At 46.7% G+C, this 27,816-nt stretch overlaps 1 protein-coding gene across 1 annotated transcript in view; it reads right to left on the reverse strand.

The window, feature by feature from the left end:
* Positions 1–10,101: 10,101 nt before the first annotated feature.
* Positions 10,102–27,816, reverse strand: part of LOC126998973 (cell surface glycoprotein 1-like) — a 38,495-nt gene continuing 20,780 nt past the window's right edge. The window contains exons 4-7 of the mRNA XM_050861271.1: positions 26,705–26,804; positions 19,336–19,520; positions 14,751–14,941; positions 10,102–14,578 (exon numbers count right to left, since the gene is read on the reverse strand). Coding sequence (XP_050717228.1) covers positions 12,818–14,578; positions 14,751–14,941; positions 19,336–19,520; positions 26,705–26,804 — 2,237 coding nt within the window. The 3' untranslated portion in view covers positions 10,102–12,817. The remainder of the gene's footprint in view (positions 14,579–14,750; positions 14,942–19,335; positions 19,521–26,704; positions 26,805–27,816) is intronic.

The raw sequence follows: 27,816 nt of genomic DNA on the forward strand, positions 1-27,816 counted from the left end.
CACACACACACACACACACACACACACACACACACACACACACACACACACACACACATTAACACGCTCGCATCACAATCGAGAGGTCCCGGGTTCGATTCCTGGGCAGAGAGGAGATGGATAGGCAGTCTCTTTCCATACGTGACCCCAGTCCACCCAGCAGTGAATGGGTACCGGGTGTCTGTCGGGGGTTGTGTCGCGCCTCCCAAATGTGTGTGGGTGTGAGGTTCCAGTCATACCCAAAGTTCCGTTTGTAGAACTCCCAAGCCCATTCATGGAGGATACTGACTGGCTGGCGATCGCGAGTCTAGCACGTGAACAGACCCTGGTGAAACAGCCTCTGCCCCAGCCCCTCGCACCGCACACCACCAGCCTCACACTCATTGCGGGTAAGCCAGAGGGCAAAATATTTTCTGATTAGCTTTCGCTCTTTGAAGGCGTCACGAGAAAACTTATTTATCACCAAACTTGACTGAATGGCACGATTGTGAGGCGCCGGCCGATCGGATCAAGAGAGCGGATTCTTCGTCCTCCTATTATGAGAGCGACGCGCCCTTAAAGTTTTAATTAAAATCTCGACTACAAGTGCGGAACGGAGGAGGAGGAGGAGGAGTAGGAGGAGGAGGGGGAGGAGGAGTAGGACTAAAGGGAAGAGGGAGCCGGATAAGAAGAGGTAATATTGTGTGAAAACTCTCTCTCGTGTAATAGCCAACAAGCGAACGGCGCCCATGCCAGACAGACAGACCCACCGATGAACACACACACACACACACACACACACACACCAGTCAATTAATCAATCAGTCAATCAATCAACGAATAAGTGAATAAATATATGAATAAATAAGCAAAGAACGGGTACGTTAAATTTACTTTATTTTCCTCTCTCTCTCTCTCTCTCTCTCTCTCTCTCTCTCTCTCTCTCTCTCTCTCTCTCTCTCTCTCTCTCTCTCTCTCTCTCTCTCTCTCTCCTGTCTCTTATAATATCTCTTTCTCTCCCTTCCCCTTACCTCCACTCATGCCTTTACTCTTCGCTTCCTCTTCGCAACAACACAAACAACTAACAACACTTACAACACAAAAAAATTGATACGCCAGGTATACACACTCCCCCAGCTGATCGAGACAATTCTCTTTACTTCAAAATCGAAAAGAGAAAAAAAAAGAAAAGAAAAAAGAAACTCCTTGCAAAAACATCACTTGCCGATTTGAATATCTTTTTTTTCTCTCTCTCCCTCTCTGTCATTCCCGCCGGCCACCTCTCCTAAACACCGCCTTGCAAGTCCTCCATATTGATCTCATTTCCCGTCCGTGGAACGAGACGACGAGTGGTTTGCGTTGTGGCTCTCCGTGACGCCGCGCCGCCGACGAGCCGGGGAGAAAGACCCCGCGTGGCAAAGATGCAGAGAGGGTCTTGTCGTGTGGATGCGATGAAAGAAATGTAGCTGTCACTGATTGTTATTATTTTCTCTCTCTGGAGTCTGTTTTCTTTGTAGGGTCAGTGTTTTTAGTTTTTTTTTTTTGTTTTGTTTTTTGTGTGTGTTCGGTTGTTTGTCTGTTATTCTTATTTGTTGGTCTGTTGTTCTGAATCTAATGACAGACAATCTCAGCTCTTGTAATGCAGTAAGCCTGTTATGACCTCTTCAGATAATACTCTTTTTAGGACTTTAACTGTATCTGGAAGGACTTATCACGTCACAAGTGCCTTCATATGATCTTTTCAATAGTTTACCCGTCTGCAGCATCAGTAAACGTTGAGTACATATATATTATGTCGAGTAATATATACTCCTTACCTTTCTCTTTTTATTCAGGTGTCCGCTTTCGTTTAGGTTTTGTTTCGATTATGAGTAAGTCTGCGGTGATCTCATTCATGTGGTATTGTGGAGGCTTCGTTTTCTGTTTCGAGTAGCCAGAGCCAGGCAGACTGTGCTTGTTGTGATGCTGCCTCACGTTCAGCGTTGGCAAACTCATGTCCAGCGAAGTGCGGGTGTGCTTTGCACTTAATGATATTTCCTAATCGCACACACTTTGGAGATAAACCAATGAAAAATGTGTGCTCCTGAGGAAGCTAAAGACATAACAATGGCTACCACCTGGCTGCCCTGACTTCTCAAGCATTTCCTGGGTTGTCACTCAGTACATACTATATAACTAACAATTGATTGGGGGTTAATGAAGAAGCCTGTCAGTGAGATGAAGAAATAACGTTACATCACTGTCGTCAAACGAAAATGGGCCTTATCTATATGCGTATCATTGTCAACAATGTAACGCATAGCTACTTTGTCAGTGGCCGCCAGTCTCCCCTGCAGCAGCAGGTGGCGGCGGAGCGAGGGCCCTCAACACCTGTCCACCGCGCCGCCCCGGAGGTCCCTTGCCTCCCGATGCGTGCTCATTCCCAGAAAAGAGTCAGATTGAAAAACACACGTCTATTTTTGCCAGCAAGTTACAATGGCCGGCAAACAAATCCCAAATTGATTCTCGCACTGCACACTTCAGTTGGCTCCGCCCCGCGCCGCCTGGCCCTTGCTTACTGTTGTGCTGCCCCGTCCCTGACGTACCCTGACGCCCCGCTGCCCCCGCCCCACCGCTACCCCGCGTCCACCACATTACGCCGCTGGGCACTCACACCCGTCCAGCCGTGCTGCCGCCCTCACGCCGCGGGTGACGCCTTAGCGAGGTCGAGCCGTAATAAGCGTCGCGTTGCCCGGTGATGGAGAGGATTAAATTGCCTATTAAAAATTTCAATTGCACGCCATTAGCAAAATAAACGATCAGATCCTTCTTCCCTGACACAAGATGACGCGCGGCCTCCTGATTTTTTTTTCTTCCGGTGCTTTTTATTCCTCTCTCTCTTTTAGTCTGTGGAGAGAGAGAGAGAGAGAGAGAGAGAGAGAGAGAGAGAGAGAGAGAGAGAGAGAGAGAGAGAGAGAGAGAGAGAGAGAGAGACACACACACACACACACACACACACACACACACACACACACACAAAAAAAAAAAAAACTTTCAGCACCACAGAATGACTTTTTTATGTATTAAAAGAGTATAATGAAATATTTATAAAGATAGATAGATAGATAGATAGATAAAAAAATAATTCACTGATAAGAAAAGTATTACGGGGGGGAGAGGAGTGCATACGGCAGGCAAGAGTTTTATGCCATGGCAGCCACTTAAATTAAAATCTACTAACGCTACTAACGGGCTGGAGCAGACCACTGGGCCCCTCATGAAAGCCTATCGGGGCTATGGGTTTCATACAAAAAAAATAGTAATGAATAATATAGACGAATAAAAATATGTATGAATGGACATTATGTAGTATCCATTGTTTACCTCCACGAATCAATAATGATTATAATTATTAACTAAGGCATGATAGAAGACAATAACCGCAAGTTAATCACTGAGACCAATGCAAATTCCATTATTGTAGCAGGGCTTCACGCGGGCTTGGTTGGCTCGCCGCTGGACGCTGCCACCACACAGGACGAGAAGGAACCTCGATATGTCAGGTCAGTCAAACGGTCTCTTCAGATTTTATACACGTCAAGGTGTTCTTTTTATTGTCAAGATCACGTGCCACAAAAAGGGTTCCTCAAAAAATTGTCTTCAATCAGATTATTCTTTTCATATTCACAACGATCCATACTTTCCAGGATTTTAAAATGGAAACTTGCAGGAATGTTTGGACATGCAACATTTCTCTACATAAAGGAGATCGAGGGTAGGTTATCCGAACCAGGGGAAAGAAATATATTTATTCGTATTGTCATTCATTGATTCAAAAGATTTACCCCTAGTATCACTAGGGGAACGGGCCCTTGTCCGAAGACGGCCCGCTAAGAGGGAAAAGATTGCTCCCTCCTGCACGAGGGAGCACGGGACTTTGCCAAAGGCGGCCCTTAGCAGGGTGCCGACAGACCGATTCTTTCGGCAATCGAAATCTACCAGACCAAGTCGATCTGTCGACGAGGCCTGGCGTGTCTCTGATTTGTATTGTCATTATTTTTGTAATTTTGTTTGTTGTGCTTTGAAGACTATTTCTAGTTGCGGAGCACAGGAAGTTTCACTTCCTGTACGTGCCTCCGGGTGTGCGTGTGTGCACTTTTTTTTCTCATATGTTCATTCAAGGACCTCGAAATATATTGGTTCCATGGTAATAATAATAATAATGATAAAAAGAAGAAGAAAAAGAAGAAGAAGAATGTTATTATTTGTTGTTAGTAGTAGTAGTAGTAGTAGTAGTAGTAGTAGTAGTAGTAGTAGTAGTAGTAGTAGTAGTAGTAGTTTTGTTTTTGTTGTTGTTGTTGTTGTAATCTAAAAATATCGCGTCCGTCGGCATTTGACACACAGTCGAACTCTAGCCTGGACACAGGTTCCAGTGACGAATATATATGTTTGTTATACGAACTAGTTTTTTTTTTCATAAATACTGAGGGATCGATAAGCTCTGTATCAACTGCGACATGTTGTTGTTGTTAAAGATTTACCCCTAGTATCACTAGGGGAACGGGGCCTTGTCCGAAGACGAACCGTTAAGAGGGTAAAAATGCTCCCTCCCTGCGCGGGGGAGCACGGGCTTAGCCTAATAGCGGCCCGTAGCAGGGTGCCGACAGACCGACTCTATCGGCGATCGAAATCTAGCCGACCGAGTCGGTCTGTCGACGTGGACTGACGTGTCTCTGAACTGCGATATTGTGTTGTAGATCTTTATATTGAAGAATGGTGGAGGTAGGCTTCGCTAACGATTTACTCAGGATCAAATCTCAGTACCTCGTGAGCTCCGTCTCCTTGTCACGAAGACGCAGTGACTAAATATTTCCCAAATGAATTGCCTTCAAAGTTAACAAGTTGTACTGAGGCCAGCTAGAGCATAATTATTCGAGTAAAGCACAATAACAGATATTATTACATTTAGAATAGTAAACGCTTCAATGCTTGAAAACTTGCGCGTGGGAAACGTAGAAAACGAGTTATCTTATGGGTAACTTTATTATTATTATCATTATTATCACCATTTTCACCATCACCCATTACTAGTCCACTTCAGGAAAAGGCCTTCCCAACACTCTCCATCGCCTTGTTTGATGTTGTATATTCCATCCTACTCCAGAGAATCATCCATTTTAATATTTTCACATGATCCTTTGTCCGCCCTAACATGTACAATTTGTATTATCAATTCAACAAGTTATGACCTACCCAAGTCCATTTTATATTTTTAAATCATAATTAAAATGCTTATAACCTTTGTCTATTCCCAAATTTAAGTTCCTTTCCCATTTCTCCATGTTATACACATTTTTCTTTCTGTTCCCGTTTGCGCACTTCTTTGTTTTCTCTTTAAATTTTCACTGAAGCTCAGTTTCTGAACTGTATGTAAGGACTGGCAGTATGCAATGATTGTTCAGTTTTCTCATCAAGGAGAGTGACAGGCTGTATATAATTCACGGTAACTATATTTACCAAATCGCTCCATTTCATTCTTATTCTCTTCTAATTTATTTTCATGTGTATGTATTTGCACTAACTGCATGTTATTCGTAGGTATGTGTATTCCTCTAGCGGGGTCTTTTTTTTTTTTTTACAGCAAAGGAGGCAGCTAAAGGGCAAAAAATAAAAGAAACAAAAAGGACAAATAGCAAAAAACATAAATGATGAAGCAATGCTGGCTGATGGGTGAAACAACCTTGATAAAATAAATTAGTTACCCTCGAAGGAGTGTTAAACAATGAACTGTAAAGTTTCCACAACCAAGGTAAACAGTAAGTGGCTAGAGCTACAAGCGGAGGTCACGGTTTCATATTTGAGCCAAGGATGAAGCGCCAATACTTGCGGCCGTGAGTCAAGCGCTGCCTTATTAAAAAGATCTCAGTTAGCACAATCTCTGAAATATCTGTTTCTCGCCTTCATTAGATACTACATATTTCCCTTCAAATTATTATTTTTCTTGAGCTATTTGCACCAGAAAGAATTACCGTATTGGATATTTGTAAATTGGATGTAATTATTTATTCGTAAAAGTGGCTCATAAAAGATCGTAGGGAACAGTGTCTGGCACATCGATATTGTTGGAACTGACCTCGAGGGAAGAAAGAGCTTGTAATTTCAGTGATAGTCATTACTTTCCTTGTTTTTGTTCCCCGTGGCCCAGACGCATTGTGCTGCAAACAAATCGTCCTTCGCCCTCCACAAAGAGGTGACGACCGCCTGCCTTTCACCTACCTAAATAATGACCGCTGCTCTCACCTCAGATACACGGTGGACAGCTCAGTGGTGGGGTTAGTGAATTAAAGTTTATCTAAGAGACGATTTTTTTTAATTAAGTCCAGTCCGGTGACCTTTTGTATCTATTTTGCAAGTAAGCTGAGTTTGAGTCTATGATCTGCATGGTAATGAAGTGGTTACCTGATGAAGAAAATGGAAACTAGAAGAATACCTGAACTGAAAATACTCCTCAAGAGACATCAAGTGAAACTAATTATTTTCATAAGGAGAAAGATAAACGATCCGATAATCAACTGATTGCCTAATATGAAAACGGTTAAAAAAATGCCTTAATAAAAAAAAATGAGAGAGCAGATTAAAACTTGCTACTTTCATTACAAGAGGAAAGTAATTGATCAATACAGCCAGCGAGTAGATTTTCTTTATCTGGGAGAGGAAGTGCGGTGAGACCTTTAAAAGTTTGATACTCAAATAGTTCTCTATCATAAAAAAAAAAAATTGGTAACGGAAAAAAAGTATTCATTTCATTAAAAATTTTTTTTTTTTTTGCCCGCGACCAGATTTTACTTTAGCAGGCAGAGAAAAGGCAGACGGAAGGTTAAAGAATTACAGGATTACGACGGGGCGAAGTGGCCGTGTCAGGCGAGCTTTAAAGACGATAGGTAACTAGGCGGTGGTCCTGGCGGCGGCCCTCACGTGCAGGCAAAAAAAACAAAGAGTGCAGCGGCCTGACCCCTGACCACTTGAAGCTGGCCTGCGTTTCGCCACAAAGAACGGCTACAACTCACGGCGTGCAGCAAGGGAATGTATCATGATTTCGAGCTGCAAGTTCAGGGGTAATAGTTGCGTATATTTATAAAAACCGGTGAAAACTTATAGCAACACGTTTTATAGGTAACGAAAGTCAGCTAAGAATCAGGACAATAATGAAGAAACAGCAGCAGTAACAAAAACTGTAGTAGCGGCAACTACAACCACAGAGGCAGTAACAACAAAAGAAGAGCAAGAACAAAAGAAACAATCGCAGTAACGGCAACAATAAGAAAAGGAGCACTAGCACCGACAGTAGCAACAATAACAACAACAGAAATAGTATCAGTAACAGAAGCAGCAGTAGAAACAGTCACAGAAACAGCAACAACAAAAGCACCACCACCGCCACTACCACCACCACCACCACCACCACTACCACCACCACCACCAGCCCCTTCATCAGTATTTCAGAGCCCACCACCTCTTGCACTCATTCACTTTGAGGTCAGGTCAGAGTGGCGTGAAGGCGTGAGTGACCTTTCAGTAGTGTCAGTCCAGGGGAGGCGCCGCGGGGACAGGAAACAGGGCACGGGCGAGGACAAACACCGGCCGGGAGGAGTGTTGTGATAAAAGCCACTTATACTTCCTGAAGGGGATCGCTGCCCCCCCCCCCCCCTCATGGCCACTCATTACCTCGTTCTTAGGGACTGCCAAAGCAACACACTCAGACAAAATAAAAACTTGCAAAAAGAACATGAACCAGAAGAACAAAAAAAGAACATGAACCAGAACAACAAGAACAAGATAAAAAACAGGAAGAACAACAAGAATAAGAAGAGCAAGAAGAACAAAAACACAAGAACAAGAAGAACAAGAAAACAAGAACAAGAACAAGCACAAGAACAAAAAATAAAAAGAACATGAACCAGAACAACAAGAACAAAATAAAAAACAGGAAGAACAACAAGAACAACGAGAATAAGAAGAGCAAGAAGAACAAGAAGAAGGACAAGAAAAACAAGAACAAGGAGGAAAAAGAGAAGGACAAGGAAAAGGTGAAGAAGGAGAAGAAGAAAGAGAAAGAGGAAAAAGAGAAAAACAGAAAGGGAAAGAGGAAGAAGAGAAGGAGAAGAAGATGCAGAATAATGAACCAAGCTCTCGTCCATATAGTTATCTGTTCATACAAAAATAATTCGCTACGGTCTCGAGCAACAGGAAGACTGCTTGAATGTGTACCCCCGTTCATAAGAGGTATAGGTATGTGCGGCAGAGAGAGGTAAAGGAAGGGATACACAGGTGCCCTTACACAGCGGACAGGCTCACGGTGCTGATCGATACCGTGTGTGGCGGTGGGGCTCAATATTTTAGTAAGGGGCGAGAGTGGTGGTGGTGGTGGTGGTGGTGGTGGGTGTACGGGTCCATCCGGCAGTCCTTTCCTTATATTGAGATGGTTGTTTTACGGTCACACTCTTTCCCAGTTGCATTCCCAAGCAATATTCATGCCTGAGCTGAGGAAACGTGGCGGTGCGCGGTTCAGTATTTCGTCAGGTGATGGTGGTGGTGGTGGTGGAGGGGGTGGAGGTGGGCGCGGGGTCGTTCAGTATATATTTTTGTGTCGTCGAAGTGCCTATTTCAAGGTCATATTTTATCTGAACATCTACAAGTAATTATATTGAAGTCAAGAAAATAATTATCTATCTTAAGACTCACAGACCTAGAAGTTATCCTCCGAAGCCTTCATTCGGTATATGGCAAAGATGAAGTCATTCTTTTATATCAGGAGCAGCAGCAGCAGCCGTTATTACTCACCTGCAGAACAAAAATATTTCCCAGTACTCTCCCCCTCTCTTTGTTTGTCTTTATTGCACTCCAATCTACTGTGGCAAACATTCTGATTTTTCCATTTAGTTAAAGAATGACTGACTGGGTTGTCACTTCTACATTCTTTCTTTAACACCAGCCATATTAGCTATACATACTGCTATTTCTTAGCTGATAAAACATGAATTCATCCATTCTGACTTACCTGAAATGTTGGCTAAGCCAAAATCTCCACGTTCTTTTGATAAATCCCCACCAACAAATAGTTATGCATCAACTAATGAAACATTACTTTATGTCCCCGTAGACTTTTACATAATTCTGACAGTTATCGTTTTCGCATTCTCTGACGCTTCCCATAACCAGAAATATCCGAGAAGCACCGATGCCCTACCACTATACAAAGTCCCCCTCGCTTACATTGCCTTGTTTATGTATGATGCTGAGTATCCGTTGTCGTATTAGTTGAAAATGCGAAAACAGACGGAAACAGGAGCTTCAACATTATAGATTTAGATGACTATGTAAAGGAGACATACATACTCGGCCTCGAGAAACAAAACTAGTTCTACTTTGCGTAATTTTCTGTCCCCAATACAGAAGCAATACTCTGGGAGCCTTTTTTTGTATCCTATGGACTATCTTCTTTTCCCTTCAAAAATCTTTAATGATGAGAGATGGCTGGCCCGATCATGTCCCTTTTCACCGGCTTCTCCGGATGCATCGCCACCCGTTAAAATGTCAAGGCCTCGTGGATCACAAAGGAAGAGGGATGAATCATTGAGTAAGTTACACGTGTCTCACAGCTGTGTTAGGAGGGATCTGCTGCGCGTCAGTACGATGTGGATAAGCTGGACAGTAGACTCTTGGATCACCTGCACCGTGAATATGTTGCTGCCCCGTATTCTTGTTTATAATCAGAGACACTTCATAGGCCATTACCCTACGGTCTCGGTTGCTCTGTTGGTGACCTTGTCTCTTTGGTCATGATTACAATGCAGCCTCGCGTGCTTTATCATCACCATCATTTTTTTTTTACTCCCAGAACTAATCCTTCACGATCCCAGATGCTCCGTTGATGATCTATTTCTCGTCTCTTTATGGGTCATGGTTACTCTACAGTCTCACGTGTTTTACCATAATCAAAGGAGTCATGTTTCTCGGCTCCCAGCACTAAACTCCTCACGATTTCACCTTCTCCGTTAGTGGCTTAGTGTTTTGCGTTAGACTGATGTAGATATTAAACAGATGCTCGTTAACAGAGGAAAAGAAAGGAGGATCGAGAGACACGACGATGATAATTTTGAATTTTATTAAACACCAGAATGATTGGACAATATAATTCTTTTCATCGGGACTTTAGTACATTGTCAGACATGAGCCAATATTACACTTGATTGGTATAAGGGACGTCGGCCACAATCCTTCTACCTCTCTACCTCGCCCCAGCCTCACACCAGCACGCTTTACCTCCAGAACTAACCCGATCGATCACTCTGTTTTTCACATTCTCATCTGCCTGTGAATAATTAAGCTGCTTGGATAGAGTACGTGGTGTGAAAGAAGGCGTTTTAGATGAAGACAGTTTAGAATTCTTCAAATAAAATATAGAAGTTACCTTACTTTATCATATACTGAGCAACGCATTACTGACATCTTTAATTAACCTTTTTTTTCTACTCTTTAGACATTTTTAATAATGAAGTAGACAGGCACAGACAAGTTGAAATAATAAAGAAAAAAAGTCCGTAACAAGCTGCTCCTATAGAATAAATGCAGGAAAAATAAAAATAACCTCTATATTATGTGGTCTTAGCGAGGCGTGAGGCAAGGGGAGGGAAGGACCAGACATTCCCGGGCGGCCATACAATCCTTAGAAACATTAGTGTTCGGAAACTGGACGACAGACACTTAAAAAACAACGACATAACTTCCCAAGCTTCTCTGTAGGGCGATGGGATAACATATTTGGACCCCGCGAGGACAGACAACAGCTGCCCCGCGTGTTAAGAAAGGTATTCACGTGTGGACGAGGCTGAGTGTCGAGGAGCCTTTGTACAGATGTGTGTGTGTGTGTGTGTGTGTGTGTGTGTGTGTGTGTGTGTGTGTGTGTGTGTGTGTGTGTGTGTGTGTGTGTGTGTGTGTGTGTGTGTGTGTGTGTGTGTGTGTGTGTGTGTGTGTGTGTGTGTGTGTGTTTGTTTGTGTCTGCGTTTGCGTCTGCGTCTGCGTCTGCGTGTGTGTGTGTGTGTGTGTGTGTGTGTGTGTGTGTGTGTGTGTGTGTGTGTGTGTGTGTGTGTGTGTGTGTGTTAATTAATCTAGACACTTAGCTTAACTATTAGTAATTTAGTGCTTCAACGATGATTCTAATATTACCTTAACACTAGCACAACAGGAATAGTACTTGTTTGGGTGCTTTGAAATACCCCATCACAGCCAGACGGGGCAGGAAAGGGGAGTGAGGAAGGGAAGAGGAATGGGACATGTTACAGGGTTGAGGGAAAGAAAAAAAACGGGAGAGAAAGGTAACGAAAGGGAGAGGGATGCGTTACAGAGGAAGGGAAGAGAGAGAAAGGAAGGAAAGGGGGATGAGAGAGAGATTGATTGATAGATAGATAGGTAGAAAGAGAGAGAGAGAGAGAGAGAGAGAGAGAGAGAGAGAGAGAGAGAGAGAGAGAGAGAGAGAGAGAGAGAGAGAGAGAGAGAGAGAGAGAGAGAGAGAGAGAGAGAGAGAGAGAGAGAGAGAGAGAGAGAGAGAGAGAGAGAGAGAGAGAGAGAGAGAGAGCAACATATCACAGGATTTATGGAGGGAAGAAGACGAGGAACAGGAGCTAAAAAGGCAAGGGAGGTAATTGGAAGGAAGATGGGGTGTGGAGGTAACTGGAGGTAGAGGAGAGAGGTGGCATGGGGCGGGGCGTGAAGAGAGGCTGTGGAAATAAGGGCAGAAATAAGTAAGGAGAAGGAGAGATTAGAGCAACGGTGTAAGAAAGTAAGGGTGGGGAAGGTACGGGGGGGGGGCGAGAGACAGACGGTGGGAGGGAGGAGCATGACTTTGTGGCGACGGGAGGGAGAGGAGTGTCGGTGTGGTACGGGAGGGAAGGACGGTTGTGGGGGGGGAGGAGGTGAGACAAAACGCTGCTTCTTATGTACACATGTGTTTCGTATTTACCGGCTGCTTCGAAATTCCTTTGAAATAAAATTAAATTCATCTTCGAAATTTTAAGCTTAAATCTTGTTGCGGTGGAGCAGTGTGCCGCGGAGTGATGCTGTACCGTGCCCTGGATAGCGGAGTGTTCCTACAGACGGTACTGAAGACAACGTGCGGTGCGTGAGGGTTTCCGAGGCGGTGAGGGCCCGGCCGGCGGGGGCAGGGCGGGGCGGGGCGGTGTGAGCAGCGGACGGGGCCGGAGGTGAGGGCGTGGCCATTCGTTCTTTTCTTATTCATTTCGTGTGCAGGCCGTTGTGCTGGCATGCCATCGTGTGGTCACTGGTGGCCTGCCCCAGTCCGCTGGTGCTGTAACTGTCAGCTGTAAGACCAAAGTGAAGCTTCTTCTTGTGTCAGACAAAAGGTTGGAATCTCCTTTCATCCTCTGGTGGTGTGTGAGCGAGGCATCAACGATAAGCATTAGGGATATATCATGCTGTGGAATATCAAACAAGTCATCGGCCATACAACACGGGATATAAATTCTCTCCGCACCGACAGAGGTTCAAAGGAGATTAAAACCTACAGTGTTTGCAGTAAAACCTTGTGATACCCTCCGATCCTGCCTCACAAAAGCCGGCGGGCTGTTGCATTTTTGTCTGAACTGGGAAACGTGACCAATGCCAACCTATTAGTTAGCAGTGAATGTCAAATGCGCTACAACAATGCACTCGAAGATCGGGAATAGATGTGATAAAACCTGATTCTTAAATGAAAGTTGATGTTTAAGTTAATCAACCTCGCCGTGCCCGTGATAGTGAGGCACGCGGATGGTGGAGGAGCAAAAGGCTCTTAGAAGACGAACTACCCGAATATGCTCTTGAAGATCTCTGCAATGAGGTGCTGCGTGCCGTGCCCCTTAGGCCTCTCGGTGGGGCTCGTGCCCGTGCTGTTGTGGTCCTGGTCCTGGTCTTGGCTCTCTGTGGTCGGCAGAGGAGCTGGGCTTTCAGTCAACACCTCAGATCTTGGTGCCTTGGTGTCCGGCTTCTCACTTCCCTCTTGAGGGTCGTTAGTCGCTCCCGCGCCGGCAGTTTTCGTGGTAGAGTCGCTGTTCTCGGACTCCTCAGCTTCCCGTGGCCTATGAGGTTTGGCCGTGGTCGAGGGCTCTTCAGTGTGGCCTGCTTCTGGTTTCTTCGCCACGTTGCTAGTTGTTGGTTTCTCTCTCTCTTCCCCCCCAGTCTTCCCCTCGTCCTGGCCTTTCTTTTCCGCCCCCTCAGCCTTCCCCTCGTCCTTGCCTTCCTTTTCTCCCCCTTCAGTCTTCCTATTCTCGTCGCCTGCCTCTTCCGTCTTCGGCACACTCACTTCCGGGGTGGTGACGGCGACTGAAGACTCCGGTTCAGAATTTTGCGTGTCAGGAGCGTTTTCTGTCTTTGTTTCACTCGGCGTTGGCTCTCCGGTGGGCTGAACGGCTGTATCTGTTCTCTTCTCGGTGACGGGAGTGAGTGGTGGGTTAACATTTATTGTCTCTGGAAATACAACTGGCCTACTCGGGGTTGTTGTACTCGCGTGTGATGGTGCTTCCTCTCCTTCTGCAGAGGTGTTGGTTCCTGCACTAGAGGGCTCGGTTGGGGTGGTGGAAGGTTCTTTGGTGTTGTGAGGACGAATGCTGCCATTGGGGTTCGACTGTGTAAAGTCTTTGGGGAATACCAGGGCGCGTGGACGCTTGGGTGAGTTGTGCGTCGGATTTTCGCTGTGTGTCTCATTGTCATCCTCGGGTCCAAAGACGAATATTGGCCCTGTTCCCACCTGGAGGATCGGTGTCTCGTTGGCTGTTGCTGCGGCTTCCCCTCCATTACTGCTTGTCTTTTCCTGCTCTTCGTTGGGCTCCTTGGAACCTTTCACGTGCGCTACTACGTGGTGCATCATACTTTCGTGTCCATGGTTTTCGAGATGTGCCACAGAACCATCTTCTTTTAGGGACTTTTTAATTGAGTGATGCTTTGCTGAGGGCTCTCCCGTTACAACAGTTGAGGCAGTCTCTGTTTCAATTTCGTTGATTGTCTCATCAGTGGTAATTTCTGTCTTCTTAGAATCCTTGTCATCGAGGTGAGGCTCAACTTTTTCAGGCAGTGTTTGTGGACTCGAAGTAATGTTTTGTGGTTGCGTTTCATCATGACTTTTTCCTTTATTGCTTTTATTGGATCTTTTGTAGTCAGTAATGAACAGAAGTACTTTGTCATTTATGTCAGGCATGTGACCCTCAGAAGCAGGTTGGTGGGTGGTGGTTTTGGTGGTGGTGTCGGTGGTGGTGGTGGTGGTGGTAGCTTTGGACGAGTGAACATCTGGCGACGCCTTGTCTGTGGTGTGCAGCTCACTGGTGGACTCTGGCTCAGCTGATCTCTTGCTTCGTGCCTTGTCTTGCTGGGCTGACGAAAAGTATTCCTTCTCCTTTAGCCCTCGCTCGTAGTCCAGGTGGTCTACGTCCGTGGCCGGGTGTGAGGGAGGCGGCCTTCGCGAGGAGCCGCCGCGGTCGTGCTGGTGGTGGCCTCGCCGAGGTTTCTTAGTGCCCTGGTGGTGCTTCGGTGAGGACGACTCAGGGCTGCACGCGGGGCGTTCCCATCCTCCCTGCGGGGCACAGCATTTTAAAGAGAAGGATTAACACACAAAACTAGAAAATCAAGAAGACCCAAGTAATATTTTAAGCTACAATACTGTTTAAAAACGTGATGTTTTCATGATGGCTTTGATTACGTTGTTGCTACTACAATAATATAAGACACAATTGACTTAAGCATACCTGTGGGCGGCAGATGGCACGAGCCAGGTAGCGGCGGTGGTGGTGGTGGCATTGCTGCAGACCGACCACAGTTACGGTGGTCTGCTGCTGCGGCGGCGAGGAGGCGCTGGTCTCGGTGAGGCGGGTCACCAGGACCCACTGGCGGTGTGGCGAGGTGGGGCACTCCTCCAGCAACGGCCGCTTGTTGGACACTGCAAAAGACAGTCACGAGATACGTCAACACGTCAGCTTGTGTTAGTACAGTTGACTCGATGCTCAGCCCCTTCTTTTAACGTTGCTCTGGTAGTTGTAAAAAAATATATATGTAAACAAAAAAGAATAATGACTGGATAAAAAGAAAAAAAAGAAGAAAGAGCTAATGATGATAAAGATTAAAAGATGAAGAAAAAACTTATAATGATCCCCTGGCGTCAGACTGAGGCATGAATAATCAACCCGGAACCGACGGACGAACCTCTTGAGCACGGGCTAACCTCACGCCATAACTCTGGGACACTCTGGACTTGGCGGGACAACAATACGGTCGATAACTTGGCAGCGCCCGGAAGTATCACTCCGTAGATCCAACACAAACAAGGAGATCCAATCCCAAAATCCGAGAGATAGGGCACGAGGCAGGATTGATTTTACGATAAGAGGAGGGAAGGGGAACAGGGGAGGGAGGGGGGTGTGGGGTAGACCAAGACTCGTACAATAAAGAATAATTACTCCTATAAAGAAAATATAAAAAAGAAGTATAAGTGAGCCTGGCTACAGTATACAAACACACATGAAGGGACTAAAGTGTACGAGTATTAATTAAGAACTGATTGGGCCTTGATGGTATTAGATAAGCATGGAAGATTAATTAGCTCGAGGTCTACTGAATAGTCCCCGGGAATGTGTATTGTATAGGCTTGGGTACATCATATAAACATAGGCACTGGACGGGGTAACATGTAAAGGGAGACTGGAGAGAAAACTTAGCAAACGTGCCGGCTAGGAGGATGCGTCAGAATGGGGTGTATCAAATGAACGTAGAGTGCATTACATAAACTGAGGCATAATAATAAAAAAAAAAAACATAGGCATTGGGAGGGGAAATACTGTAATGGTTTGGTCTGGAGTGTACTGGAGAAGCTCGGGAAAAGGCATGGACGTGGATGGGCCGAGGTGGAGTGCACTGTTTATCATTCTGGCCTGGGTGGAGTGTGGTGGAGTGAGTGCTCGATCTATCCTGGTGGCGTAGTTGGGGTGTGGTGGTGTGAGTGACGTGGCTATCCCGGAATGAGTTGATGGCGTGGATGGGGCAGGGTGGAGTGAGTGCCCTTTTTATACTGGTGGCGTGAGTGAGGCGTGGTGGAGTGAATGCCCTGCCTGTCCTGGAATGAGTTAGTGGCGTGGGTGAGGCGTGGTGGAGTGAGTACCCTGCCTATCCTGGAATGAGTTAGTGGCGTGGGTGAGGCGTGGTGGAGTGAGTACCCTGCCTATCCTGGAATGAGTTAGTGGCGTGGGTGAGGCGTGGTGGAGTGAGTACCCTGCCTATCCTGGAATGAGTTAGTGGCGTGGGTGAGGCGTGGTGGAGTGAGTACCCTGTCTATCCTGGAATGAGTTAGTGGCGTGGGTGAGGCGTGGTGGAGTGAGTGCCCTGTCTATCCTGGAATGAGTTGGTGGCGTGGGTGAGGCGTGGTGGAGTGAGTACCCTGTCTATCCTGGAATGAGTTAGTGGCGTGGGTGAGGCGTGGTGGAGTGAGTACCCTGCCTATCCTGGAATGAGTTGGTGGCGTGGGTGAGGCGTGGTGGAGTGAGTGCCCTGTCTATCCTGGAATGAGTTGGTGGCGTGGGTGAGGCGTGGGGGAGTGAGTACCCTGTCTATCCTGGAATGAGTTAGTGGCGTGGGTGAGGCGTGGTGGAGTGAGTACCCTGTCTATCCTGGAATGAGTTAGTGGCGTGGGTGAGGCGTGGTGGAGTGAGTACCCTGTCTATCCTGGAATGAGTTAGTGGCGTGGGTGAGGCGTGGGGGAGTGAGTACCTTGCCTATCCTGGAATGAGTTAGTGGCGTGGGTGAGGCGTGGTGGAGTGAGTGCCCTGTCTATCCTGGAATGAGTTAGTGGCGTGGGTGAGGCGTGGGTGAGTGAGTACCCTGTCTATCCTAGAATGAGTTAGTGGCGTGGGTGAGGCGTGGGTGAGTGAGTACCCTGTCTATCCTGGAATGAGTTAGTGGCGTGGGTGAGGCGTGGGTGAGTGAGTACCCTGTCTATCCTGGAATGAGTTAGTGGCGTGGGTGAGGCGTGGTGGAGTGAGTGCCCTGCCTGTTCTGCAATGAGTTGGTGGCGTGGGTGCGTGTACCTCCCTGTAATGTGGAGGCGAAACATGAAGCTGTGTCGTGTCGTGCTGATGAAAGATCAATGCAAGTGGACTGTCGCGGGACTCTGTTTGGACCCGTTGTAATGTTAGCCTGTCAGTCATCCCACGTAACCCTTATCTTATAAACTGACGTGCATACAACCAAAACAAGGCGCTACATAATGCGCATTTGCTATTTTTTGATATGTCCTCTTTTAATAAGGAATGAAAAGATATTGCATCTGATTACGATAAGAAAGAAGTTATGTCTATGTTCCTATATGTCTGTCTATATTCAAGATCGATCTAAAATGTATGCTTAAGGGAGAAATCGGTAGGTATAATTTGGTGATAAAAGAAGCGAGAATCATGGATTAGAAAACAGAAAAATGTTAAAGATATTCATATGGCGATTAAAAATTAAAATCTAAGAATTAAGAACTTGGAGAGATTACATCAGGCTTAAAACAGATAACAGAAATGCAACCGAGGTAACAGAGAGGTAACCGAGGGATTATAGAGGTCAGGGCAGACAGAGGATCAGGATGAGAGACGAAATAAGAGCCATTGCCAGGGGAGAATGGAGTGCACTAACACCTAACACAGAGAGAGAGCATTAGAAAAGCCTTATGACCTGCAGTAATGATGATGGCGATGGCGATGACGTGTTTATGCGTCCTGGAGCGAACCGAAGGGTGATGGAAAGCGTGGCTGGGAGGGCGTGTCTGTGTCTGTGGCTCTGGCTGTTAATGGGCCGCCCTTGATGAAGATTCCAGGGCTCGGGAAAGAACAGCCAACAACAACAGGTGGACTAATAGAGCCGGCCACGCCCCGAGCTCGAGGAGAGGGGGTGGGACGGAGGCTTCTCTTCCACCCCCTTCTCCCTCCCCCTCCCCCTTACCCCTCCACCTCCTCCTCCCTCCTCCTCTTCTTCCTGCTCCTCTACCTCCTTTTCCTACCCTTCTACTTCTCTTCGTTCTTTTCCTGCTTCTACTACCTGGGACGGAGGCTTCTCTTCCACCCCCCCCTCCCCTTCTCCCTCCCCCCCTCCACCTCCACCTCCTCTTGCCCCTTCTCCTCTTTCTCCTGCCCTTCTACCTCCTTTCCTACCCCTTTCTTCTTCTCTTCGTTCTTTTCCTTCTTCTACTACGTCTTATCCTAGTCCACTCATTCCTCCCCCTTCCGCTCCCTCTCTCCCTCCTCTTTCTCTTCCTCCTCTGCCTCCTTTACCTACTTTTCCTCTTACCACTTCTTTTCACACCCCTTCCTCCTTCTCTTCGTTCTTCTCCTGCTTCTACTTATTACCTTAGTCCCTCCTTCCAACTCCTCCTACTCCTCCCACTCCTCCTCTTTCTCCTGCTCCACTGCCTCCTTCTCCTCCTGTTGCTCTTATTAATTTTCACACGCCCTCTTCTTTTTCTTCCTTCTCCTACTTCTACTACTTTGTATCCTAGTCCTCTCCTCCTCCTCCTCCTCCTCCACTCCCTCCCCGGAGCATATTACAGGCAGCATTAGGGCGTGTCGGCCAGCGCTAGGATGAGGCGTGACTAATTTATTAGAAACACTGGTGTGTGTGTGTGTGTGTACGGGTGAGGGGTGGGGGAGGCCTGTGTGTGTGTGTGTGTGTGTGTGTGTGTGGGTGTGTGTGTGTGTGTGTGTGTGTGTGTGTGTGTGTGTGTGTGTGTGTGTGTGTGTGTGTGTGTGTGCGCGCGCGGGTGCGTGCGTGCATGCGTGCTTCACTCTATTGTTGTTCTACTAAAATATTTACTCCCTACTTATTTATATAAAAGTCGCACATCCTAATTATTTCATTTTCCATGCGGATGTTTGTGTGTGTGTGTGTGTGTGTGTGTGTGTGTGTGTGTGTGTGTGTGTGTGTGTGTGTGTGTGTGTGTGTGTGTGTGTGTTCTCATGTCTGTCAGTGTCTGTGTCTGCCTGCCTGTCCATCTATCCGCCAGTCTTGCTGTCTGTTGCCCAAGCCATTTCCAGTCACAGCAATACATCTGCCGCTCGCAGCTTTTCCACACGTTAGCAGACAAACAAAAGCGAAGGACAGGGAAGTGGGAGCGTTCTGAGCCAATGACACGGAGGACCTTTGATGTAAATTGCACTTGACATAATGAAATGGGTTATTTTTAGGAAGATTAAGATAGATGGAAATAGGTATGTAGAGATAACAGCATGATACAACACATCACGAAACAACACAGCATAAAACTTAGCAATGCAACACAAACACACACAACACACAAGTACTCACAGCGCTGGACACAGAGGGCGGCGGACACAGCGGCCTCGTCACATAGCTCATGCACGATGCCCACGCCCACGCGGAACACGGCGCAGCGCAGCGTCACGCCCACGTCCCCTCCCATGGTGACGTCCTCCCCCAGCACCCCCGCGGAGCCGCCCACGTGGTTCATCTCCCGCTGCTCGTCTTCCAGCCTGGGGAGACGCTATAATGAGAGGAGGAAGCGGCGACCTGGAGCGGGAGGAACGGTGGGTGGAGGAAAGAAGGGAAGGAAGCGCCCTGAATGAACTCACTCAGACCCTCAAGGCCTTAGTACCAAATCTCAGAACAAAGGCGGCCATACAACCACACCACCCTGCACCCCCTCGGCCAGCTCGGCCCGGGGTGTCACCCCAACCCAAATAGACGATGAATCTCATAGTGAAGTTTTTTTTTTTGGCCATCAGCCCTGGCCTCTTCAATAAGATGGCCCCTATTAGGCCATCCTAGTGAAGAGATCCCAGGGCCATAGAACGGGCGGGCAGGCAACAGCCCGGCCCTTCCAACCCCCCCACCGCCCCTACCCTCCCATGTCTGCCAGAGGCCACTAACAACCAGCGACCACCTCCCACTACTATTCACCATCTCAACCACTCCCATTGTCGTGCCCTGCCCGCAACGAATGAACACAAAAAGAACGAGTTTGGAGCAATACAAGGACATAATAGACTCAGAACTACCATACCTGCACCTTGAGGGACAAAACATAGATGGCATAGAAACTGTTGTCAACACCTAGTATACCGCTGTCAAAACTGCCCATGCACAAGCAATTCCTCTTACAAGGCACAAAACACTGTCATAACCCCCCCCCCCTCCCTCCGCCCCGCAGCCAATAGATTACGGACGCACAGGTACGTTTTACCAACATCCTCCGATACGCCGTGCCGGGCCGGGCTGGACGCATGAGCTTTATCAGCAAAGTAGAGTTCTCCAACGAACGCTACAGGATACATGCAAAACATAATTCAACAAGCACTGGGAAAACAAGTAAAAGGCCTCGCAGAAAAATACAAGGATCCAAAAGCCTTCTGGCAGGGAATAAAACGCCTGCAGGGCAACCCACACCAGCGCCCCATCCACCTTGAAAAGGGAGGAGTCAAATTACAGGGTGATGACAGTATCGCCCATGAGTTCAGGGAAACCTGGAAGTCAGTATTTACAATAAGACGTGAAGACAACGCTCATTATGACCATGACAATGAACGTGAAGTACTGGCATGGCTCCAACAGGACCCAACAAGAACCATCCCTCACCACACGATTGACTCGCGCCGCCTGACACAGGCCCATCTGCTGACGATGGAAATAGGTACAGCCGAGCTCCGATCAACAATAAACAAGACGAAAAACACGTCACCCGGACAAAGCAAAATAGATAAACAACAAATCAGTGTGCTACCCCCCCGGGGGCTGGCGTACCTACTCACCATATACAGTGCCATGCTGATAACAGGCTACTTTCCTCAACGATTCAAAGAAGCCACACTCACCATGATACCTAAGCCAGGCAAATCATTCACGGATCCCAACAACTACATGCCGATCTCACTCCACCTGTACCTTCGCCACAAACCCCCTTCCTCTTCTTACTATACCCTTGATTAAAAAAAAAAAAGAGGAAGCGGTGATGTGGGGCGGGAGGGAGAGTTGGAGGGACGGCGGGAAGGGAAAGGAATGGATGAAGGTAAAGAGGGAGAAAGGACAGTAGGGAAGGAATGAAACAGCATCGAGAAAATGAAAGAACGGGAGGAAAGGAAGGATGAGAGAGTAGGAGTGGCATGAAGAAGTTACAAATGAAAGGAACAACGGGAGTGGGAGGGAACAGAGGGAGGAAAAGAAAGCGAAAGGAGAGAAATTAAACAGCAGTGGGTGAAAGAAAGAACTGGAGGAAGAGAAAAGATGACAGGGAGGGAGTGACAAGGGGAAGGTAGAGAGAAGGAAAGAAAAAAGGGGAGAGAAGAAAAAGGAGGAAGGACATGAGGGGAGGGAGGGAAAGAAGGCATGAAACAGAAGCGGAGGAAGGAAAGAACGGGAACAAAGGAAGGATGAGAGGGAGGGAAGACAGACATGAAACTAACGGAAGAAAAGAGAAACGGGAAGAAGCGAAGGAGGGACAGGAGGGAAAGAAGAAATGAAATAGCATTGGAAGAAGGAAAGAACGGGAGGAAGGGGAGGATGAGAGGGACAGACCGACAAGAGAAGTGATGGAAATTAAACAAAAGGGAGAATGAAAGAGCGGAAAAGGGGAAGAGGATAAGAGAAGGGCGGAAGGCAGAGAAGAGGAGAATAGGGAAGAAGAGGAAAACAAGAAAGAGTGAAAATTTTGGAAGGAAAAGACGAAAAGAGTGGTTGGGAGAGGAAGAAGTACATAGAGAGGAGGAAAAAAATGAAAGATAAGAAGAGAGAAGATAGAAAGATAAATATGAAGAAAGACAGAGAAGGCAAAATTAGTAAAAGTGGGAGAATGAGGAGGGAAGAAACATTTAGAGAAACAAAAAAAATCGAAGAGTGGAAATAGAAAAGAAGAAAGAACACGGAGATGCGAAGAAGGAAAGGAAAGATGAAGAAGAAAAAGAAAAGGGGATGGAAAGAAGGAAGGGAGGGAGGGAAGAAAGGAGGGGGGGAGCTAAGGAAAAGAGCCTTAGGCGGGTATATAACAGACTTATTGGTAACGAGGTGTGTTTGTGTGTGTGTGTGTGTGTGTGTGTGTGTGTGTGTGTGTGTGTGTGTGTGTGTGTGTGTGTGTGTGTGTGTGTGTGTGTGTGTGTGTGTGTATGTGTGTGCGTGTGTGTGTGGTCGGCGGTGTAGGCGAGTGGACACAAAATAAAAGCAAGGAAAGGAGGCAGGGAAGAAGGAAGAGAGGAAGAGAGAAAAGAGAGGAGGAAGCAAACATCATCATCATCATCATCATCATCATCATCACCACCGCCATCACCAACAAGTCAAATCTATGGCAGGATTTACAACGTCGGGAAAGCGTTACACATTTATTCCATTTATCTACGGTTGCATGAACCACTCCACTGCTACTTTACTCCTCTCTTCCTGCTTTAGTGGAGAGAACTGGAGGCCATTTAGAAAGAGGAGGAGGAGGAATTGGAGGGGGTGGAGGAGGGGTCATGGTACCTTCAAAGTTTTAAGATGTTATTCGAGCACGCTGGGAATTTTCTCACCTGGAGTTTGAAAAGAAGAACTAGGAATGTATTTGTCTTGTTTGCTACGTGTAAAAAGGAGCATCGCGTCAATCACAAGCGCCGCGTCGTGTGAGAGCGTGAAGGCGTCCGATATAAATTTTAGCGTCGAGGTGTGACTCTCAAAGCTGTCTCTGGTCCACCTGAGCGTGTGGCGATGCGGCATCCTTGAGGCGGCCTAATTAAGAAAATAGTCCTTATTTATATAATGAGCTCTAGGCCAAGCCGCCAGTGTCCTGAGGAAATGCCAACAGCCGTGGTCTAGTTTTAGTTTTTTTTTTTTTTTTTTCATCGGGGATTTTATTTATTTATTTATTTGTGTGCTGCCTGTAGCGCCGGTAGGCTTTCTTGAGGGGCCTTGTGGACGGCCTCAGCCCGTTAGTGGCGCAGGCTAATTTTATTTATAGTGGCTGCCGTGATGTATGACTTCAATTTGAACTTCGCTCCCCCTCCCCAACGCGTACTTGTGGCCCCGCACATTTTTGGCCGCATCTCGTTGTTGCGCCACGCAGCAGCAGTGTTCCGTGCCCGCCACGAAGCAAGGCGCTTCATCCACAAGTTTTATGAAACTTTATATCAGAAGAACACATTCCAGAGGGGACGCAGCTCGGTGGGCTGGGGTCTTGCTACCGTCACGCCCTCGGGCGGCGCCCCAAACTCTCCGCCGAGTCCTGGAGACTCACACACCGGTCCAACTTGGGTCTCTAAAAATCACAAAGCAAATCTCGAGTGAGGAGTGGCTGGGGGGCCTCGAGATTAAAGAGGAAGCCGCCAGTGTGCGAGGCCCGCGCCGCGACCTCGTTCAGCTTCCAGGAACGATGCTTGGCGAGGGGAGGGCCAACGGAGCCTGCAGACAACAGGCACTTTCCTGGAGCCACAGGACGCACGCACTGGGCAGGGCGCGTTTTCCAAAGCAAGGCGTCTCATGGCCCGGGGCGTCTCGTGTGAGGGGAGCACCGGCACGCGGGGCTGAGCGGCGGGTACTCTACTGGAGTATGCGGCTTTTACTGCTGCTCCGGTTGATCCTATTACCGGGGTGCAGCTGTTACTGTTGGAATTACTGCTGTTGCTGCAACTCTTTGTATCTTTACTACTACTACTACTACTACTACTACTACTACTTCTACTACTACTACTTCTACTATTACTTCTTCTACTACTACTACTACTACTACTACTACTACTACTGCTGCTGCTACTACTACTACTACTACTACTACTACTACTGCTACTACTACTATGGTTACTACTAACTATGACTCATATTCCCCCGTGCACACCGCCGTGAACGATCTCGGCATCAATGTATCCCCGCCAATGGAGAGCCACTAATAAAACCGGTGTTACAACACTACACAGAATGTCGGTCCCCCTCCTGACAACAGCTCTTGCCTGGACAGCACCGCAAAGGTCCAACAACACCACATGCCTTGGAGCAACATCTGACCTTTTCTTCCGCGGGCGGTCCAAACTTAGAACGCTACTCTGAACTGGACAGCAGAGTAATGTTACAACCTCATACTGGGTCGTGACTTAGTGTTGAAGTTCTAGGCCTCTTTCCCCTCAGCTCATCCCTGTGCTATCCAACTCCCCAATGCAAGAGTTAACAAGTGTCTTCGTTTTCTTATCCCTTTCACCGGTAAACTCCAGAACAGCCTTACTCCTTCTGTATTTCCTCCTCCCTGTGACTTAAACACCTTCAAGAGTGGAGCAGCAAGACACTTCTGGAACTAGACTCAGTCAATGTCTTTCTTCTTTTTACTACGTTTCATGTTTTATGGGGCAGAGTGTTGCAGGCATATTTTTGTAATTTTCTTTAGCCTTTGCTCTGTTTTCTGCACCCTAAAAAGAAGGTTCAAGCATGGCAAGTCCTCGAGGTGGGTCGAGGCGTTGCAAGGGACGGCTTGAGGGGCGGCACCAACCTCCTCCTCATCGGGGCGTTACACGGGGGACCGAGTGGCGGCGAGCCTGGTACACTCGGGTGATAATCAATAAAGTACAGGGCGCCGCCGAGTGACGTCCGGCTCCCTGCGATAATGAAGCTACGGAGGCGAGGCGGAGCAAGTGTTGCCGCCGGGCGGGTGCGGTGACGCAACACGCGATATGCTTGTAATATGCAGATTCATTCCACCACGTTTAAAGAAGCCATCCCTAAATATTATTGCAGTGGGTGAACAATACCTTCAAGCAACAACTAATAAACCTTGAAGGAAATAGTCTACCCCCAAATTAGTTAAAAAAAAACACTCGAGATGATTGTAATTTGCAGGTTCACCCAGCCACTTTTACAAAAACCATCGCTAAGTTTTGTTGTAGTGGGTGATGAAGCCCTTCAAGCTCTGTTTCATGCCTATGCACAATACAATGACTAATAAACTTTAAAGGAAAAAATCTTGTCCTCCGAATCAGTAAAAACTCTAACCAAGCATTGCATTAGATTATCTGAGTCTTTGCAAAGTTTGTAGTTCGTTTCTGCATTTAACGTTTGAACTGAATCACCGGCAGTTTTCGCATGCTAAGGACTTTTTATCTCCAGAGGATGTTTGGAACAGCAGCGTGATAGATGGAAAGTTCGATCAAGCGTTGTACTGTTATGTAATATTCACAGGAGAGTTATCAATAAACCTGAACGAGAAAAAAAAAATAGGATGAACCAACGACATTTCACATTCAAATAGCTTTTAATCATTTTAGGGAGGGAGAGGAGAGGCATGTAGTAGCTGGTCGTCTTCTTCAAGTTATGCAAGAGGTTACTGCAATTCTCAACTATTAAGAAACCGTGAAAGAAAAAAAATTACTTAAACTTGAACCGCGAACATTTCAGTGTGCTCATTTTTTTAGGAAGTTGAGGAAAGTTATTATTTTACATTAGGGGACGGGGAGATTTGAGAGGTACAACTAGTAGTGGCAGTAACAGTTGTAGCAGTAGAAGTAGTAGTAACCGTAGTAATACTTGCAGCAGTTAAAGTAGACAAAAGATAGAAACAAAACAGACATCAAGTGTTGTTTGTTACTTTGTTACTTTACTCTTTTTACGGATGAACGCCCTGAACATTCACCTCGCAGACAAGACCAAACTACAGCACTTATCTTTCTCTCACCCTCTCACTCTCCCTCTCCTCACCCTGGCGGCGGAAGAAGGCTGATGGGCGGCGCGCTCCTAACAAATAAGGCGCCAATCGATAACGCGGCGCTGGAAAGGATCCGTGCTTTTTGGAGTCACTAGTTTGCCTTCCTAATTAAGAGGCAAAGTGGGCTCCATCCTTGCTCTGTGTTAGGACGAGAGGCGGAAGTTGTGTGGGTGCGGGGGGGCGTCGAGGATGTGTGCATGTGGGGGGGAGGGGGGAGGGATCGGGGTGTATGTGGGGTGGAGGGAGGGAGTGGGTTTTTTTGTATATGTGTGTGTGTGTGTGTGTGTGTGTGTGTGTGTGTGTGTGTGTGTGTGTGTGTGCGTGTGAAAGACTTACATACATTCAGATATACAGACAAACACAGACAGACAGCCAGACAGATAAACAGACAGAAAGAAAGAAAAAGAAAGGAAGAAAGAAAGAAAGAAAGAAAGAAAACAGACTTATAGACAGAGAAAGACAGACAGACAGACAAACAGACAGACAGATAGGCAGACAGAAAGAAAGAAAAAGAAAGGAAGAAAGAAAGAAAGAAAGAAAACAGACTTATAGACAGAGAAAGACAGACAGACAGACAAACAGACAGACAGATAGGCAGACAGAAAGAAAGAAAAAGAAAGGAAGAAAGAAAGAAAGAAAGAAAAAGAAAACGAACACAGAACAGAACAGACAAACAGACAGACAGATAGGCAGACAGAAAGAAAGGAAGAAAGAAAGAAAGAAAGAAAGAAAACAGACTTATAGACAGAGAAAGACAGACAGACAGACAAATAGACAGACAGATAGGCAGACAGAAAGAAAGAAAAAGAAAGGAAGAAAGAAAGAAAGAAAGAAAGAAAGAAAACAGACTTATAGACAGAGAAAGACAGACAAACAGACAGACAGATAGGCAGACAGAAAGAAAGAAAAAGAAAGGAAGAAAGAAAGAAAGAAAGAAAACAGACTTATAGACAGAGAAAGACAGACAGACAGACAAACAGACAGATGGCATGCACAGCGGCACGTCTCACTAACACCTCCGGGAGCGTCTGTCTGTTGGCCAGCCACACCGCCTGCTTGAAGTGCACCTCCTTCAGGTACTCCTCCACCGCCGCCTCCTGCTGCCAGCCGTCCACTGAGGCCACGTCACGGGGCACGAGGCGGAGAGGGCGAGGAGGGAAAAGAGAAATATGTTATAGAGAAAGACCTGCAAATACTTCCCGCCCAACACACGTACCGGTTATGCCATGTGCCACTCAAACTATCTTATTTTTACAGGAGCGGCGCTTACCTTTTTTTTTGTCCTGTCTTTTTTTGCCTTATGCTGCTTTTGTTACTAAAGAAAAATAATTACACTCTCCATCCGTGCATAAAATCGCCCTGAGACACTTCCACTACCAGAGATAAACAAAAAATAAAGAAAATACCATTGACTTTGATATGGGACTGTTAGTTAAAAATAAAAATAGCTATCATGGTAGCGTAATAGCCATGACCCAGGCATCTCGCTCGACACAAGAGAGGCATGGGACTTATTATAGACCCGTAATCTCAGACGCTTTCGGCTCTTTAACCCCTTGACTATGGATTTCCTACAGTCAGACCTCACCAAGCTACAGAAGTGGAACAAAAAGTGGCTGCTACAATAAAATGAAGAGAAATGTAAAATCCTGCACCTTGGGAGGGGATATCCAGCACACCAATACCACATGGGAAACACTCCACTATCCACCACAGAGGCAGAGAAAGACATGGAGTATAGTGACCAGGCTACCAGTGAAAGCCAAATCCGTGCCAATCGCAGCAGACGGGTTGACAAATATTTCCAAAGTCCACAAAGGAGAGACAAGTCGGGTTCTCATGAGTGCTTTTCACATCGATGGTGCAGAAGCCTTGTCAAACTACCTCCAGATTCATAAAACTGCCCATGGAAATACTAACACAACCTACACGACAGCCTTATCAAATGTGGAGCGTAAGTCCCGAATTTTTTTAGAGTAAGGCCCATAATATATACACCGTCAAACTACAACGTAATTCGTAACACTACCCATGGACGAACAACCAATAGGAAAGCCTTACCAAGTGTGGGTGCGTAAGTCTCGAAATTTTTTAGAGTATGGGCTAATATGTACGTACACCGTCAG

Source organism: Eriocheir sinensis, chromosome 15, assembly GCF_024679095.1.
Source record: "Eriocheir sinensis breed Jianghai 21 chromosome 15, ASM2467909v1, whole genome shotgun sequence".
Classification (NCBI taxonomy): domain Eukaryota; kingdom Metazoa; phylum Arthropoda; class Malacostraca; order Decapoda; family Varunidae; genus Eriocheir; species Eriocheir sinensis.